Below are 17,686 nucleotides of genomic sequence, written 5' to 3'. Positions count from 1 at the left end.
CCCTTATCCAAAAGATTATGAAACAGTTTAACTAGTATGTCTTAAGTATTAGTGAAAGAGTAATAATTAAATTGGTGTATCCTTTTTCTCAGCTATCACTGAATATCTGTAAAGTAGTAATATAGATCTTTCTTACCTTCCTAATTATAAATGTTGTAACACTTGTCAGAAACACTATTGCTTTTAGGAAGGGGAAAGCAAGGAAAAAGAACAATGTTTGGGATAATGACCTCTAACATTTCTCCTATGATTGAGAAACAAATAATTTTCAAAAGTTCTCATTTCTCCTTAACCAGAACTAACAAACTTACTTAACTTTCATTATCTTATTCTCAATCTGAGGATTTGGAAAGCAATGAAAGTGCTCTAACTCAGGTAAACAAAGAGAAAACTGAAAAGCAAAGATTACCTGGGGAATCTGTGCACGCCTCGATAGGTATTACTTTTACTAACGTCACTCTTCTCTTAGTAGACGCAACCAATACTGTCTGAAATCAGAGTCCCACCATGAGAAGGCTGGGGTTATTACCTGTTCCCTCTAGATAATCAAGGCCTTGGCTAAGCCTGTGTTTCTGAGATGAAGCAACTCATTCCTTCCACAGAAAACTGTACCACTCCAGGACCCAAACCATAGCTCACCAACTCACAGTTGGATTTTCTGTTTGGTTCCTCAGCAATTGGAGAAGGAACACCATGCTCATTTGGGAGCTCCAAATTTCATGCAGCTCAGTTTCTTACTTGCTCTAATTCTCTGCATCTAGACTGAAACCTTGGATACAGGTAGCCAGGTTATAGGCATGAAGTTTGCCTAACTCATTTCTATAGTTGTCTCAGTACTTGTGATAGGGAGTACAAGTAAAAGGATAAGTGTGGGATGGAGAGAAATATAGGGATTGAGACTGGGTCCAGAATTGAAGCATCTCACATTTCTCCAAATCCTGTACTGTGGGAGCTCCAGTAGAGCATGCTTTTGGTCTTGTGATCCACAAGGCTGCCACTAATACCTATTCTATAATAAGCCAGATATCTTACTTTATACATGTTAAAAGAATCCCAAGAACACTGGAAAAACCCACGTCATGCTGAAACATTAACTGAATAGCTAAGATAATTTAGAAGTATCAAATGACTGACCTACTTAACACATGATCTAAGTGTCTGTTGATGGTGTGCTCTAAAATGAAATACCTACAGGTATGGTTCATGCGTTCTGCGCTTAGACTCAGAGCTAAACATTTATAGCAAAGCCCATGGTTCCGGGTATTTCTTCCCACTCTCCTCACTTTAAAAAATTATTAATATTACATGTTAGCTTTTGACTGTTCTCAGGTGCCATGCACACCCTCTTCTGGTCGGTTAGAAGAAAAACTGATCACTGTTAGAAAAGGAACTTCATCAGAAGTGGTACAAAAGGTAAAAAAAAAAAAAAATTCTGATACAACTAAAAGGCATCCCACCTTTTTTTGCAGTCATCAAGTTCATTACTGTTCATTATGAAAATTAGTGATCCTCCTATTTTTTAACAGATGTGTCTATCCTTTTCAGATTCCATGTAACATACTGACTAGGTCCGGGACTAGTCTAGGGAGAGTGATCAGGTGAGGCTCAGTAAATGTGGTCTCTGAGGCAAGCAGCTCAGTCCTGGCACATTTCACATTCCACAAGACATCGGAGGCAGCAGAGGGAAGCTCTGTTTGGTTTGAATGCATCGAGCATTTTGTGCCGAGACACAACAAAGCACAGTGAGTAAAAGCGTGGACCTTGCCATGGTACTGAGTTTGAATCCCAGTTTTATCATTTACCGGCTGTGTGATCTTGGGCAAGTTATTTAACATCTCCACGACTACTATTTCATCATCTAAAAAGTGAAAAATAGTATTTCTTCAAAGGGCTGTTGTGAGGATTAAAAGAGACAATACTGGGAAGAGGCTTAGAAAAATACTTGGCACAGAGTAACTAGCACAAAAAGGAAGCCTTAGGCACTTTCTCCCAACACTAGGATGGTCTCTGGCTAGATGCCTATGCCCATGCCACAGATCACACCAACCAATCCAAATGGAGACTTTTACTACTAATTCCTTCCTGCAGATTTTACAACCTTCTTTGGCAAACCATGAGAATACTAAGCACTACTACTAGCTGTACTTTTTTTCTCTATCCTACATGATGGGCAAGTCATAAATTCCATAAGTTCCTATTCTGAAATGACAGACTACATTTCAATAATCATTTTATTAGTTACAGAAGAATATTCACTAGTATTTACATAGTGCAAAAAAGCTGTGATTATTACTCCTAATATGTGATATAACAATTATCCTTCATACAGCAAAAGAACAAGATGAAAATCCCTTCTTGTTATAACTGGTACTAATTTTTGCTAGTTTTTTATTAAAGCATCACAATTAAGACATTAAATTATAAATTTACGTAGTATATTTAGAAATTAAATTATAAAATAATACAAATACTTTTAAGGTGTGATGTGCCAACGAAGTTTAAGTTTTTATAATTAATTAGGATTCAGATTTTATATCAGGCAAACAGTTTGGTTGATTCTGTGATGTGTGTGAAGGCTAGAAGGGGCAAGGGAGAAGGAAGATGTCTGCAAATAAATTATTTCACAGAAAGTTTTTCAAATCAAAAAAAGATAAAGTTTTTAAATGGATAAGTTAATGTTCTAACGTGTTGGCACAACATACAGAAAATACTTAAGTGACAGGTTTTTTTTTTTAAAGCAAACAGCAGCTTTACAAACAGTAATACTTCTTTATACATATATTAAAGTAACAAATGTGTTAAGATTTAACAGTTTTATGTTAAAGAGTTAAAAAATGAATGTAGAGTTCACTACTCATTTGCACATTACAATTACCACCCCGCCCACCTCCCTCAGCTTATTAAGAAATCAGACAAGTACATTATTTGGATATTAATTTCTCAATATTGAAACTATATGAATTCCTTTTGACTAATTCTTTTCCAAATACTGGAAGGATATAAAATACCATCTCTGCAAAAATGACCACCAGTCAAAGCCTTTATAAACTTTTCAATGTATAACACAGATTATTTTCCCATGTTTAGTCAAAAGAAATATATTACATCATTTACAGACATATTTAAACCAAAAATTAATAGGAACATTTGTCTTTTGAGAAGTAATCTTCACAGCAAACAAATCTACTAAAGCAGATATCTAGTTTGGGGAGTGCAATTTATACTGTAATTCATATATTTATATATTGAAATAGAAATCTAATATTAATTATTGCCAGTAAAACAATCTCTACACACTAAGAAAAAAAATCACTATGGTTTTTATTTCTTATGATGATGAACCCTTACTCTTACCATTAGCTCTCCCTCTAGATCCCCAAAGAGTCACTCGCCCCAGATCCAAAAAAACCACTTCCTTAATTTTCAAACCTTCTCATGTATATAATATACAGAAACTCCAGAATTTATCTAAAGGAAACAAATTATAAAGACATTATTAACATTTATTTAAGCATACCTTCAACACAGTAGCATTTCCTTTAATAAATTTTGGGTCGTCTTCTAGAGGTGACCTGTCTTATAAAGAACTGTGGTCCCTTCCATTTGCTGGCAGAAGATACTGCACATGCAAAATCATTTATAGAACACATAACTGAACAATTCTAAAGTCTCTAGCAAAATGAAAAAATATTGGTGTTCTGAAGATTTCCTCAACTTCTCTTTTCATATAAATGTCAAAAATCTAAAATGACAATCTTCGTTCAGAAGAGATATAAAATTCAAGAAACCTTTGAAAAACCATAACTTCAATCAAGATCAAGAGTCTCTGAACCACTGACACCAAGCAAAGGAAATTTTCACCATTAAAAAGTATGAAAAGTTTTTAAATTCATTTTTAAGATTGTCAGTAGTTCAAAAACTCTATCATTTCTTTAAGCCAGATAACATCTCCAAATGTGTAGACAGTAAGATCTGCCACATATAAATAAATTCATGATTACTATTTCAGAGGCTTCATTCCTTACATGCTGTGTTCCTTTAAGTACTGGATACTTTGTGCTTAAGAAATCTATACTGGAGAACAGTTTAGACAGGACAGTAACGTCCCCTTTTAGCACACTAATAAACCTGACTAACTTTTTCTACACAGCAATGTTCCTAAACTTTCGTAATTGACAAATACTAAATCATCGACCAAGAATCTGATATCTCTAGTAATTAAATGCCAGCATTATAAAACATCTAAACGAGCACAGTAGTCCCAAAGAGTTCCCTAAAGAACCTGCCCAATTCTTCCCTTCTCCCTCTGTGAGGGAAGGCCTGCTCCATAAAACCAGGACAGGAAAACCACCCACCCTCCCCAGTCCTTTGCCTGCTTACGGGAGCCTGTACATGTAAAACTGGGGCGGGGGGGTGGCGGTGGTGGTGGTGGTGGTGGTGGTGGTGTGTATGTGTGTGTTTGTGTGTGTGTGGGTGTATGTGTGTTGGTCAGCTGGAGGAAAGACAGAAAAATAAGTAATTTGTAATTCTCCCACTATACATAAACTTGTAAAGGTCACTCACTACCAGGTGGTGACTGACTAGCAAATAAAACATTTAGCTTACTAAGTTTAATTTATCCCAAGCAGGTATACACATTCCTAGAGAAGGGCAGAGATAAATAATAGTGATCAAGAATTATTACCTGTGTTTATCTGCATACTCTAAATCAGCTAATAATTTCAGCACAATTAGAACAACTTTCTCTTTTCTTCGAAACTTCCTCTTCTAAGCCTTAATTATCAAGATACACATTATAAGTTGTGTACAGTTCTTTTCCCTGACCTCCTATCAGTAACTACGGTTAGTGTTACGTGGCAGGTGCTCAAGACTAGGGGTAATATATATATATATAATATATATTATATATATATTTTAAAAGGTGAAACAGTTTTTCACTCAGGACAAGTTTGGATACCCCATCAAATCCATATCTCAAATTCAGAAGGTCCTGAATAAGAAGCACGCAAGAGAACACACCAGTATAAGACTTTGTTTCTGGATAGTTTAAGTGCTGCAGTCATACAATTACAATTATTCAATGTCAAAATTTGCCTAACTTTGTGTAAATATGACTATGTACAAAAGCATTCCTGAGGTAAGAAGCAAATAAGAGATAAAACCTGGAAGGTCCTATCATGGGTGACTTTTCACTAGTAAAGACATTTATCACTTTCTACAAGTAAGGCTAGCTCTAATCTATCACGGTGGCACCTTTGCTAGCCTAAGTATTAGAGGCTGTTTATGCCCATAGCAACTTTGATCAATTGTAATTGATCAGTGACCTCTGACACCAGTATTTGTGGACCAAATAAAAGTTGCATCAATTTTTAACAAAAATACACTTTGTGGACTTAGTTACTCTCAGTTTTTCCCCCTCACCCCGCCCCCCAACTCTACCACTAGTTCTTTTTAAAAGAAGTCCAAACAGCTTTTTGGCCAGACAAATCAGAGTGAAGGAAGCACAGTCTTGAAGCAAACATTGATAACTGTTCCTGTCCTTAGAACTTTGACCTTTAACTTTCCTAATGTTTCTAAATAGGTATTTTAAACTTATTTTCTTTAAAACCTATTCTTGTTCTTCTTTCAATCATTATTTTCCATAACAAAATAAGCTGAAACAATTCTGAATTTTCCACATAGTTCTTAGAAAGACACCTAGATGCTAATTAAAAGCTAAGCTATAGATCATAACAAGTAAAAGACAGCTACAAAAATATTTCTGTCAGGAATTAAATACATATATTAAATACTAGACAGTGCAAAATATTGAGATGAAGCATAAAAGATAATGGCTATAACCCTTACACAGTTGGACAGAAAGCTGACATCTCCTGAGTTAAAGATCTGGGGGCGCATAATTAGCATCAGAGTGCTCACTGTTCACAGAGCTGCGATTGCTGGGCTTCTGCTCCTCCAGACCTGCTGGGTGGTCAACAGTCCAGGCCTCACTGTCCATCCCTGGCTCCAGCACCTCAGGCACCTCTGCTTCCTCTTCCCCACTCTGCTCTGCATTGTCTTCTTCAGAGCCATTAAGGGTTTTCCCAAGCTGAAGAGTTTCCATTGTTCTCTGGGTCTCAGAGACCCAAGACTCAATTCTACTGTTGAGCTGCACTTCTACAGATATGGGTTTGTGAGTATAATCCTCCTCCTCCTCCTCCTCCTCCTCTTCATCATCCTCTTCTTCAAGCATGCCAGGAACAAGAGTGCTTGTAGTGCTAGTGATGGAGGAGTTCAAAAGATCTCGGCAACTGCCATCCAAAGAGCCGGTCTCGGTACTCTGCTGTGAGGCCCACTCCAGGTCATCCGGCTTCACTTCCTCTTTGTCACTCACTGTTGATTTCCCAAGGTTTGTAGCTGAGGTAGTACTGCCTGTAGCCACCAGAGACGACTGCTTATCAACAGGGGCTGTGTCACATGGAAGTTTACTGGGTTTTTCAGATGTGCTGTTATGTTTACGGGAAGCTTCTCTCTCATTTTCTGATGTTTCCAGTCCATCTGAAGTTTCCACCATGTTTCTCCAACTTGTTTCTGCAAACATCAGAACAATGAGAATCATGCAACTCATAAAAGAGGGAAAAACAAACGACAAGAAATTTATTGGCTCACCAACTGATTAGAAAAACTAAAAGCAGATTATTCTAGTACTAGATCAAATGTTATGAAAGGAAAACAATTCTCAAAAATACACATTTAAGATTTTTTAAAAAAGGAGAAAAAATTAAGTGTATTAGAGCTTGAGAATGCAAAAGACTTTACACCAATAGTTTACTGACATTCGTACATAAAATCCATATATTCATGAAAATCGAACTGCCTAACTTTTTTTTTTCTGGACTTGAGGTGTATGTATTGCGCTCAGGATCCACAAGTCACAAATAGCAGAGCCAAGATGTCCAGAAGAAAAAATTTACCTGAGAGATGTCTTTCGGCCTGTTAACAAGACTTGTTTTCACTTATAAGCAAAGAAGCCATCCATGCATTTCTGACATTTGTGAAAATTTGTTTTATAATATATGTGGCTTGACTTCACAAGTGACTTTGAGAGCCAAAAAAAGAGTGTTATTATATATATAATACAGTGGTGATAATCTAAATTATTTTTAATGACAGTAAGTCAGTTTAGAGCTAAAAATATACTAGGAATCAAGAGACAAAGGACAGTTGTCTCACCTCTTTATTTTTTTTCCCCACTTTATTTTTAATTATTAAAGTATAATTGACATATTCGTTTCAGGTGTACAACTTCATGATTTGATATTTGTATAGACTGTGAAATGATCACCATAGTAAGTCTAGTTAACATTTGCCACCATACATACTTACAAATTTTTTTTCTTGTGATGAGAGCTTTTAATATCTATTCTCGTAGCAACTCTCAAATACGCAATACAGTATTAATAACTGCAGTCACCACCCTATAAATTATATCCCCATGACTTATTTAATAACTGAAAATTTGTGCCTTTTCACCCTCTTTACACATTTTGCTGAACCCCTACCTGTAGCAACCACCAATCTGTTTTCTGTAACTATGAGCTTGATGTTTTTTGTTTTGTTTTAAGACTCCACATATAATTAGGGTCATACAGCATTTGTCTCTGTCTGACTTATTTTACTTAGTATAATGCCCTCAAGATCCAACCATGTTGTTGCAAATGGGAAGGCTTCATTCTTTTTATGGCTGAATAATTTTCGATTGTATATGTAAACATACCACACTCTCTTCATTCATTCATTCATTCATTCATCGAAGGACACTTAAGTTGTTTCCATATCTTGGCTATGTAAATGATGCTGCAATGAACATGGGGGTGCAGATATCCTTTTGAACCAGTGTTTTGTTTTCTTTGGATAAATACCCAGAAGTGGAATTGCTGAATCATATGGTAATTCTATTTTTAATTTTTTGTGGAACTTCCGTACTGTTTTCCATATTAGCTATATCTATTTACATTCCCACAAACAGTGCACTACAGTTCCCTTTTCTCCACATTCTCACCAACATTTGTTATTTTTTGCCTTTTTTATAATGTCCATTCTAACAGGTGTGAGGTGGTATCTCATTGTGGTTTTGATTTGCATTTCCCTGATGATTAGTGATGGTGAGCATCCTTTCAGGTACCTGTTAACCACCTGTACGTCTTCTTTGGAAAAATGTCTACTACTCAGATTCTCTGCCCATTTTTAAATTGGATTGTTTGTTTGTTTGCCATTGAGTTATATAAGTTATTTTTTGGATATTAACCCCTTACTGAATAAATCATTTGCAAATACTTTCTCTCATTCGGTAGGTTACCTTTTAATTCTGTTGATGGTTTTCTTTGCTGTGCAGAAACTTTTTAGTTTGACGTATTCCTACTTCTTTATTTTTTAAAATAAAAATCCCCTTCTACTTGTATTACAGCTGCTATTATATTTTACAGGTATAATGATTAAGCTGTAGTGATAAAGCACTATTCATTAATATATTCGACTTGATTGTCACCTATCGACTATATATTGATTTGAAGCACATATTGGGTACTTGAAGTCAAGGCACAAAGTTTATAAAAATCCTTCCTTTCCTGCAGCTACTTCAAAGTGTAGAAGAGGTCCCTCCCACTCTTGCTCCTACCTCATGAAAAAAAAATCTATTCCTCCTCCTATATTCTCATTCTCAGTAATATTGTTCTCACACTCTCGAAGCAAAAGATACCTTATAGTAATCTTTGACCCTATCTTTCTCCCTTACTGTATCCCTTCATTCCACTGAACTCATAACTATAACATGTCACTTCTAGCTCAAAAACTACTAAATTTGGTCACTATCATCTTAGCTCGAGACTTCTTTAGCTTGCTGCATATCTATAGTATCTTCCGAATTGGTTTTGTGAACTGATCACATCACTGTCTTATGGGCTATTACCCTAGTAATCTAAACTCCTGAGCTTGCCATGGCCAAGCCCTTCATGATTTGACCCTTATCTATCTTTCTGGTCCCATTCACTCTGACCCCCAGTCACATATTCCACGCTCAGGGTCACACTAAATTCTCACTACTCCCAAAATCACACTCTGTTTATAATTCCTTGTTTTGCATAAGCTCTTCTTTCTGCATGCGATGTGTTTTCCTCCTTTACCTTTCAGACTCCTACTCATCCTTGATAATGACACTTAAATGTCAGTTGCTTTGTGAAGGCTTTTCTGACTTTTCTAAGAGAAACAGTCACTAACCTGAACTCTCACAGTACTTTTTGCATATACAGTTCAAAGCATTTGTTTTGTGTTTACTACCCCACCTCCTCCTCCCTCCCTCATTCCCAGTCCTGCTCATCTGTGTATCCCTATGGTTGGCATACAGTAAGTACTGGAGGGAAAAAAAACCTAACCATTAAAATGAAATTTTTCATATATATTATGCAAAAAAAAACCAAAAAACAAAAAACCCTTTAAAAAGGCATAAAAAAATTTAAAATTTCAGATGCACATTTACATTTCCTTCCGACAATCTTTTTCCTCCTTCAAAAGTAGTATAAGAGTCCACTTGGAGTCTTGGGAAAAGTCCCACCATCCCCTCTGACAGTGAGTCAAAAACAGGAAAAAGGAAAGAGGTCAGTAGACAGAGCCAGGCTGACCTCTCTCCAGACTTGATCCTGAGTATTCATCTACTCAGTAGAAGAGCTGAAAGCCAGATGGGTCCTTTGGAGAGAAAAGGGAGGTTTGTCCTTGGAAAGCAGACACAAGGAACTCTGCAATTAGCCATCGAGTGTCTTGTTACCATGATCGAAGAGCCACTGAGGTCACATATCCACAGGGGAGGACCCAGACTCACACCTTAAAGTAATAGGTGAGGCTTAATCAACAGTTGATGAGCAGGCAAACACATGAACACGATAGGGAGAAATATAGTAGGTATAAAAGTGCCATCTTTCTCTAGGGGACAGGAGATATCTGACTGTGGGGGGAGGTGTGGGTCTGAAGTACTGCAGGAAGGCAGTCTAAAGCCGGAAAAGAACATCGAGAAATCTACTTTTTAAGAAGGGACTGGAAAGTAAGTTAAAGGCAAGATCTAAGATCTCGACAAACCTGGAAGTGGTACTTATCCAAAACTATTTATTTATTTTAGCAGAATTATTTATTTTTGCAGAACTTATTCAATCAAGCTCATATTTGCTTATTAATCTCTTCTATGCATTCCTGTTTTGTTTATTGGCTCTTTATAAAATTATCTTTTTAACTTTCAAGTTACTAGTGAGTTTGTCAGAGGATAAGATGTATGTATTTCTTCTCTTAGTAGTATACACAAGGAAGCTGTCTTAGATTGCTGTATAGAGTAGATGAACGAGCCAATGAGTTCAAGAGCCTATAGAGGAAGGCGTGATGCCAGAGAATAAGCAGGAAACATAGGATGGATGAACTAGACATTGAGGTTGTCCTCCCCTCAAAACTGCTTGGTCCTACTGAGCATTCATTCAACAGACAGGAAATACACATCACAGTGACTAACACTGAAGGTTCCAGTGAGACCTACCAGCTGTGACACTGGCAAGTCATTCATCTCCTTTCATCTTAGCTTTCTCATCTATAAAATGTAGTTCAATATTTCTTATCTCAGAGTCACTCAGAAGATTAAATGCCTTAAAAAATGTGAATTGCTTAGAAAAGTGCCTAGCACATAGTAAGAATTCAGTAACTGAGCTATTATTATATATCAAGTGTCCATTATGTGCCAAGTTCCTATTTTCAAAGAACTTACAGTTCAGTTGGGATTTATGTTCAAAACTATTTGTTTCATGTCAATATGACAGAATTGAGACTCAGCACAGGTAGAAGGAAAACACAAGCAAAGAGCACAATTAAGGTGTACACAAAGGACAGTAAGACTGGGCTACCATAGAAGACGTTCTGTTCTACCAATAATTAGCATCCCTTTTACAGCCTTGTTTTTTCTCTAAACCATGGAAATCAAAAGAAAACATTTTAACAATCTTGTACCAGGATGGCATAAAAACCGCTATTTATAGTCTACCCAACAATCATTCCCCATTTTCTTTCTGGCCAACAGAACCCTCAAATTTCAGATGGACTTGAACTCAGTCCCAAGGGATGAATTAAAACAGTTCTTAGATCATCGTGGCTATCCTATTCCCCTTTGCAATAAGTCTCTTGCCCAAGCCTCCCTTGCAAGCAGCTAAATGTAGTCACATGATCAGCTCTGGACAAATGAACAAGAAGAGGAAGTCTTCTGAAAATGTTTTCCTTCACTGATAAAAGGAGCACACTGCCTCAACCTAATGTTTTTGACCACTGTTGTGAGGTCCAGAGCCACAGCAGCTACACTTTTAAAGATGAAATGATAAGCACAAGAATAAGAAGCCACAGACTGAGAATAAAAGAACAGAAAGAAGGGAAGAGCTAGGGGAACTTAGTGACATTGTGAAATTAAATTAAATAACCTAATTTCCTAGGCCCCCTTACTAGGTTTTGTTTGTTGCTGAATGCATCTGATATAGATAGAGTAACTTTATACTTTGTTCTCAATGTTACCTATGATTATTTCCACTCAATTTTCTTGGTTCCCAGATAAACCAGCTCATAAGGCCAGAATCTTTAAGGTTCTAAATCCCTCCTTAGGATTCAACCATTAGCCCACAGGATTTTTGTTTTGAATGGAACCTTACAGATGACCTAGACAAACCTTCCTTATTTTACTAATGAGAAATCTGAGGCAGAAATTAATCAATTATCCGTAAAGAGCTCAAGCAGAGTGTAAAAAGTCAAGGCTTCAATCACTGAACAGTTTAAATCTGGTGCTTTCTGAAAACATCTTCTAAACCTCTGAGAGGTTCTGTTCATAGCTTTTCTTTTCATGGGCCCAAATCCACAGCTTTATGAATTTACCTTGCAGCTTGCCTTTGAGATCTGGCATACTATATAGCATGATCTCATTTACAAATTGGCACGTTATCTTCTTTATTTGCAACTAGTATCATTCCAGCCAAAGAAATATGTCTGCCTCTATGCCAGTACCACCTAAACTTGACCAACAGTTTCCTAAAGGCTCACAATAACTAATTATTTTGTCTCTGGTCTGTAGCTTTGTCCAAAGCATTCCGAACATTTAATTACAATCACAGCCAGAAAGACCAGGAAAGGGAGTGTGAGAAGAAAGGGAGAAGATGAGGACTCAGTTCTTACATGTTAAACTTTAGGTGGCAACAAGCTATTTGGTAAACCCCCAGGTAAAAGTCAAGTTGAAGGAGGTGGTTATGCTATTTTTAAAAAGAAAAAAAATTAGGGAAACCAATCAGAAACTAGATAAAAAATGTAAAGGACTTAAGTGTTTAAAGTGCTATAGAAACAAGGCAAGAAAAATACTAACATGTAGAGTGTAGCAAATAACGTTACTTTAAACACTACCCATAAATGCTGCTATCTAGTCCAACTTCTTTTTTGACTACGATCAGATTTAACTCAAAATGAATGCCATATGCCTAGTTTTATAAGCTTAGACTTAATAGTATCCACGTTGTCTATTTACTTAGAAAATACAAAATTTTAATAATTCAGTATAAAGTATTAAAATAAAACTTCCCAGAACTTACTAAGTTATAGGTCACAACTACAGTGCATTTTGCTTTTTCAATCTCTTTAAGGTTTTTCTTTTCTTTTTTAAAGATTTTGGAAATGTGACTAACTGCCAGGGTCTCAAAGAAAGCCTCAGCCCCAAATATTCTCTTAATATTCTCTTAATTTTTAATGGACATGTTTAATGCAACCTTTAAACCAAAATTTTCAGGAAATTTTGAATAATTACAAAGATAAAAATGAAAGATGGCATGGAAAATCATTTTCGAATGATCTTAATCACTAGAATTATTTCAAAATTTAAGTCATTTAAAATGGTATGTAACAACTTACCATACTCCTTTTCATTTACTTCAGAGATGGGTTCAGAAATAACACTGCAGAAAGAAATGGCGCTTGCCGCAGAGGGATTCCGAGAATGCCCCATGTGGTGGGGCACCTTTTTCACGTTCTTTAAGGCTTCCTCCGCCTGCTCTTGTTCCATGGCTGCAACCATATCTTTATATGCTTTCCTGGCTTCCTCAGTGAGTTCTACCAACTTATTAAACAGGCTCTAAAAAGAAAGAGATTTTGATTAGCCCACTTTTTGTTAAACTTTTTATTTCTAATATTAGCAATAAATATCTCTACTGTTTCAGAATCAGATACACTTTCAATCAGCACAAAGTCCAAATGGTATGCAAACCACAGAGCCTTATAAATACTCTGTACAATGTATTTATAGCCTTATAAATACATTGTTTATTTAATTATCACGAGACTGAGAAAATTTCTTGATTCAATACTAGTCACTAAGTGTGATATATTCAAAGTTCTTGTAGAGTTTATCAATTCAACAACTGCACCCTTTAGCACCTGACACTTAGAGTGGGTACAAAGACCACTAGAACACCACTCTGCTCTCAAGGAAAATTCCATGTGGCTGGAAGGAGAAAATAAGACACAGCTATGATTTAAGGCACAGTATCTTTAATACCTCGAGATGTACAAAGTGTTTTGGCCTTTGCAGAAAATGTTAAATCTAACTGCTGGGCATCAGTGAGAAATTCATGAAGTAATATGACATCTGATAAAGGCCTTGAAAAATAGGTACAATTTTGAGAGATGGAAATAGTGCATTCTTAAGCATGCAAAACTATGAATAAAGATACAGACTTTAAAAAGTACAAGGTTCCTTTGGGGAGCAATGAATAATCTTATGTGAGTTAGAACATAAAGGAACGAATGTATGGAGGGTGATGTCCAAAGATGTAGAAGAAGATGGCACTCTCCACAAGAACTAAAAGTTTCCTGTAATGTTTCTTTGTGGAAAAAAGTTGAAGGAGACTAAAAATAAGTCAGTGATGATATGGCTAGCGGGGGCCTTGAAGATGATGAAAATATGACACTTATAAGACAGACAAGCCAAAGATACTGGGACAAAGGCAAACTATGAAAATAGAATAAAGAGCCTGGAAGTAGAGTGGGGAGCTAAATAACCAGAAGTTCTTCCATCAGTGAAATAGAAATAAATATGAATGGAATTAATAATTCTGGTGAAATATTAGGTGATAGAGCATACTCATGTTCATAAAAATGGCAAAATTCATACAGTATTAAAGTTGTACTTTAAAAATCATGTTTAATGATGTCCAAAGAAAACTGGAGCGTCCATAGCCACCAGAGAGACAATCAAAAAACAACTTTTAGTAGTTCTTACATCATAATTCAACAACCTTCTACTCCTGTTTAATGTCCTGATTTAGTATCACAATGCAAAACACTCATACATTAAGTAAAAAATTTCAGATGGTAAACATGACCTGGACATTTGTAAGAATACATTCAATTTTACATATAAAATTATGTTTTCAGACAAAAGGAGAAAAAGCGCCACACAATTTTTTTTCTCTTACCAAGGCACTGTCATTTAAGTATAAACCATAACAAGATGAAAGCATGGCAAAAAAGTGTCATATTGCTATGAAATAATATCTCTGAAAATTAAACTTAAGAAAAACATAAGCCGCATGCTTTACCCAGCTGCAGTTCAAACTGTTTAAAGTAGCAGGTACGATAAACGCTGTTGCTGTGTTAAATTTTTTAGGAGGATGGTGTTAACTACCAGTAATATGAAAAATATGTTCAGGCTTTACTTATTTTAAAAAAGGGAAGATGGATTCTGTTAAAAACAGCCCCTATGTGTTATATGTAATCGACTACATAAATATTTGCTTGCAATGTTTAACAAGCCAATAAAAAGAAAATAAGCATGTAGATATGTGATTTTGAGTTAACATTGGTTTTATAATATAAATAAAACAAATTGCTGGGAATAAAAGAATATAAAAAGAAGAAAATAAAATTGAAGAAAGAAACTATCAATGAAGAGATAAGCCTTGAATGTCAGTGTAAGGACAGGAAGGTTAATTCAAAGGTTAGTTTTATCAGATGGTAAAAATAACTTAGGTTCACTATGACATTACTGCAAATGGATAATATATCAATATTTCCTTTACCTCCATTTTAACAGTGTATTTTGGTTTAAACAATAACTTACCTACCTCAAAAGAGTAGAAGGCAAGTAAAACAATGTACACACAAAACTGGCAAGCATAAAAATAACCTAGTATATATATAATTCAGTAGGAAGTCAATACAATTGAAAACAACATGTAAACTTTTCCTGACCTTGATCCCATTCATGTTCCATAAAACTCTAACAGTGAACAAAAAAGGAGTACATTTTAATCAGGTGTCTTATATGTGATCCTTCTTTCCCATGGAGGTATTTATCACCCAAATTCTCACATATCATTCAGGCAGAAATACATCTACCACAGAATTTATTAAAGACGCATTTATCACCTATTCATACTCAAGTAGTGTGAAAAGTGCCAGGGATACAAAGAAAAGGGGCCTGCCCACAAGGAACTCACAGTCGAGGGGGAAAGAAACACAAACTACAGCAAGCACAAATATTAATTATATATTCATAGAGAATAGGTGAGTAGGTAGATAATTTCATAGGTGATTGGGGAAAAACTGAATGGATAGGGGAATGGAGGTATGCAAACCTGATTACTGGATAGGAAAGGACACTTAAATATATATAAATAGAATAGGTGAGAAGAGGGAAAACAATTCATTAGTGGTGTCCAAAATACTTTAGAATCAACAAAAAAGTCTTAAAAACATCAGTTAATAAGCATTACTCTAAATAAATAATCTTTATATTATCGGCTTCTATGGGCACAGCTTTATACTTGCTGACTATGAGAGGAAGGTGGCATGGGTGCAGAATTATTCTAATGCCTGGTTTAGAAATTTCATTTATAAAGGGAAATCCTCTCCAGTTAAAGGATTCTTTTCTCTCTTGACTCCTAATAGCATAAAATATAACCAACATTTAGATTAAAGAAAATTATTTTACATTGTATAATATCGGATAATCTTTACCCAGCAGTTAAATAAATTATTAAGTACTACATAGTTGAACCCAGAAGAAAAAAAACACTGGCAGAAATAGGAGCTAAAAATGTTTTCAAAATGCTGTAGGATTAACTTATGTAAAGGTTAAACACTAAAAAAGGAAATGTAATAATACTCAAGAATTTTCCACTCTTGGAGAGTCATCATCTTCAAATGCTTAAACAACACTGGCATGTGTCAACAAAAAATGTACTGTCTGGAGGTGGGGTTGGGGTTAGGGAGGGGTATATGTCTTCTAGTCTTACCTCAGCACCAAAGTAGTTGAAGATTCCCACTACACTAACAGGAACCAGCTTGTTCACACAGCGTCCTAGAGCTTTTCTTCCAAGGGCAAACACAAAGGGAATCTCTTGTTCCCGTGCCATCGCTATAACATTATAGAGAGCCTCATCCAGGCCACCTGAGAAAGTAAGCCCATGTAAAGGTTTTAATTTAGTTATTTCCAAAATAGAGCTATTTTAGCACCCAACAGCTAAAGCATAAAACACAGCAGCAAAGGATTCTACAAATGCTTGTGGCACTTATGCTGTTCTGCACATTTTCCTATTTGAATTATACTATATATGGATATATGTACATACTTTCTTTCTCCCCAATTAAATTCCAAATTCCTTCAATGTTAGTATTTTTGTCTCTCCACAGGGATTAGCATAAAGAGAGAAATTTCAATTCAATAAATATTTGTTAAAAAGTTAATTAAAATGGTTAATAGTGGCTGATTCCTTTATCCAATCTCTCAGATCAAGTAGCAACCTATCACAGGTAATAAGACTACATACAATACTGTTTTTATTGGTATTTCTCTCCTTTGGAGAAAATGCCTGCTACTGCTACTTGATGCATCTGTCTACTCCAATCACCTGAAGTGGCTCCTTCACGAAAAAGAACAAGTAAGGGTACCTAACATAGTACAAAGTACTTGCATGCCGGCTTAACCGAGAACCTCTGTATGTAACTGTTGGTTTCTAAGAGACAAATCACCATAAGCAGAAGCAGAAACCTTTATCTTTTTCTGAATCTTTTTTTAAGAGAAAAGGGCCATTAAAGAAAGGTAATATAAAAATGTAAAAAGCAGAATATACTTGCAGAGGTAAAGAAACACACTCTTATTAGGCCCCACTGATTACACGGAGGGTACACTTGTTTGGCCCAACTTAAATCCTTCACTAGTGTTCACAGATGAAGATGTTCTTTACAATCCAATCTCAATTTTATTACTTAATTTCAGGTACAGAAAGATTTCATTTTCTTTCCTCAGGCTCAATACTATATTTTAGCCTTATACACTGCTAAGACATATAACTTCCACTTTAAAATTCACTGTATATCTTATAATTATACTAAATAACTACCAAAACACTTCTGAAGTAAAATACCTTTTGACTGGATTTTTTCACAGTTTGGAGAAATTATAACACATTTGATCTTGTTTAACTTCATATGTTTTGTAACTTCCCTTAGACCCATAACCAGACGTCTCCTTGCTTTTGCTCTTACAGGATCCTTTTGGTAGATGCGTTCCTGGAAACTGACAAGCTCTTGAAGAAGAAGAGTCACACACTCATCAATCTCTTTACAAAGAACCTGATTGCAGTACCTATAAAAG

The 17,686-nt window shown here is 35.7% G+C and overlaps 1 protein-coding gene across 2 annotated transcripts in view; it reads right to left on the bottom strand.

The window, feature by feature from the left end:
• Nucleotides 1–2,213: 2,213 nt before the first annotated feature.
• SECISBP2L (SECIS binding protein 2 like) overlaps nucleotides 2,214–17,686 on the bottom strand; it is a 48,637-nt gene continuing 33,164 nt past the window's right edge. For both annotated transcript variants that reach the window (XM_015596052.2, XM_006920383.3), the window contains exons 15-18: nucleotides 17,457–17,677; nucleotides 16,326–16,480; nucleotides 12,943–13,162; nucleotides 2,214–6,570 (exon numbers count right to left, since the gene is read on the bottom strand). In XM_015596052.2, coding sequence (XP_015451538.1) covers nucleotides 5,879–6,570; nucleotides 12,943–13,162; nucleotides 16,326–16,480; nucleotides 17,457–17,677 — 1,288 coding nt within the window. In that variant the 3' untranslated portion in view covers nucleotides 2,214–5,878. The remainder of the gene's footprint in view (nucleotides 6,571–12,942; nucleotides 13,163–16,325; nucleotides 16,481–17,456; nucleotides 17,678–17,686) is intronic.

This window comes from Pteropus alecto, unplaced genomic scaffold, assembly GCF_000325575.1.
Source record: "Pteropus alecto unplaced genomic scaffold, ASM32557v1 scaffold86, whole genome shotgun sequence".
NCBI classification, from domain to species: Eukaryota; Metazoa; Chordata; class Mammalia; order Chiroptera; family Pteropodidae; genus Pteropus; species Pteropus alecto.
The sequence above is the reverse complement of the archived record's forward strand: the minus strand, read 5'-3'. Positions and strand labels throughout refer to the sequence as shown.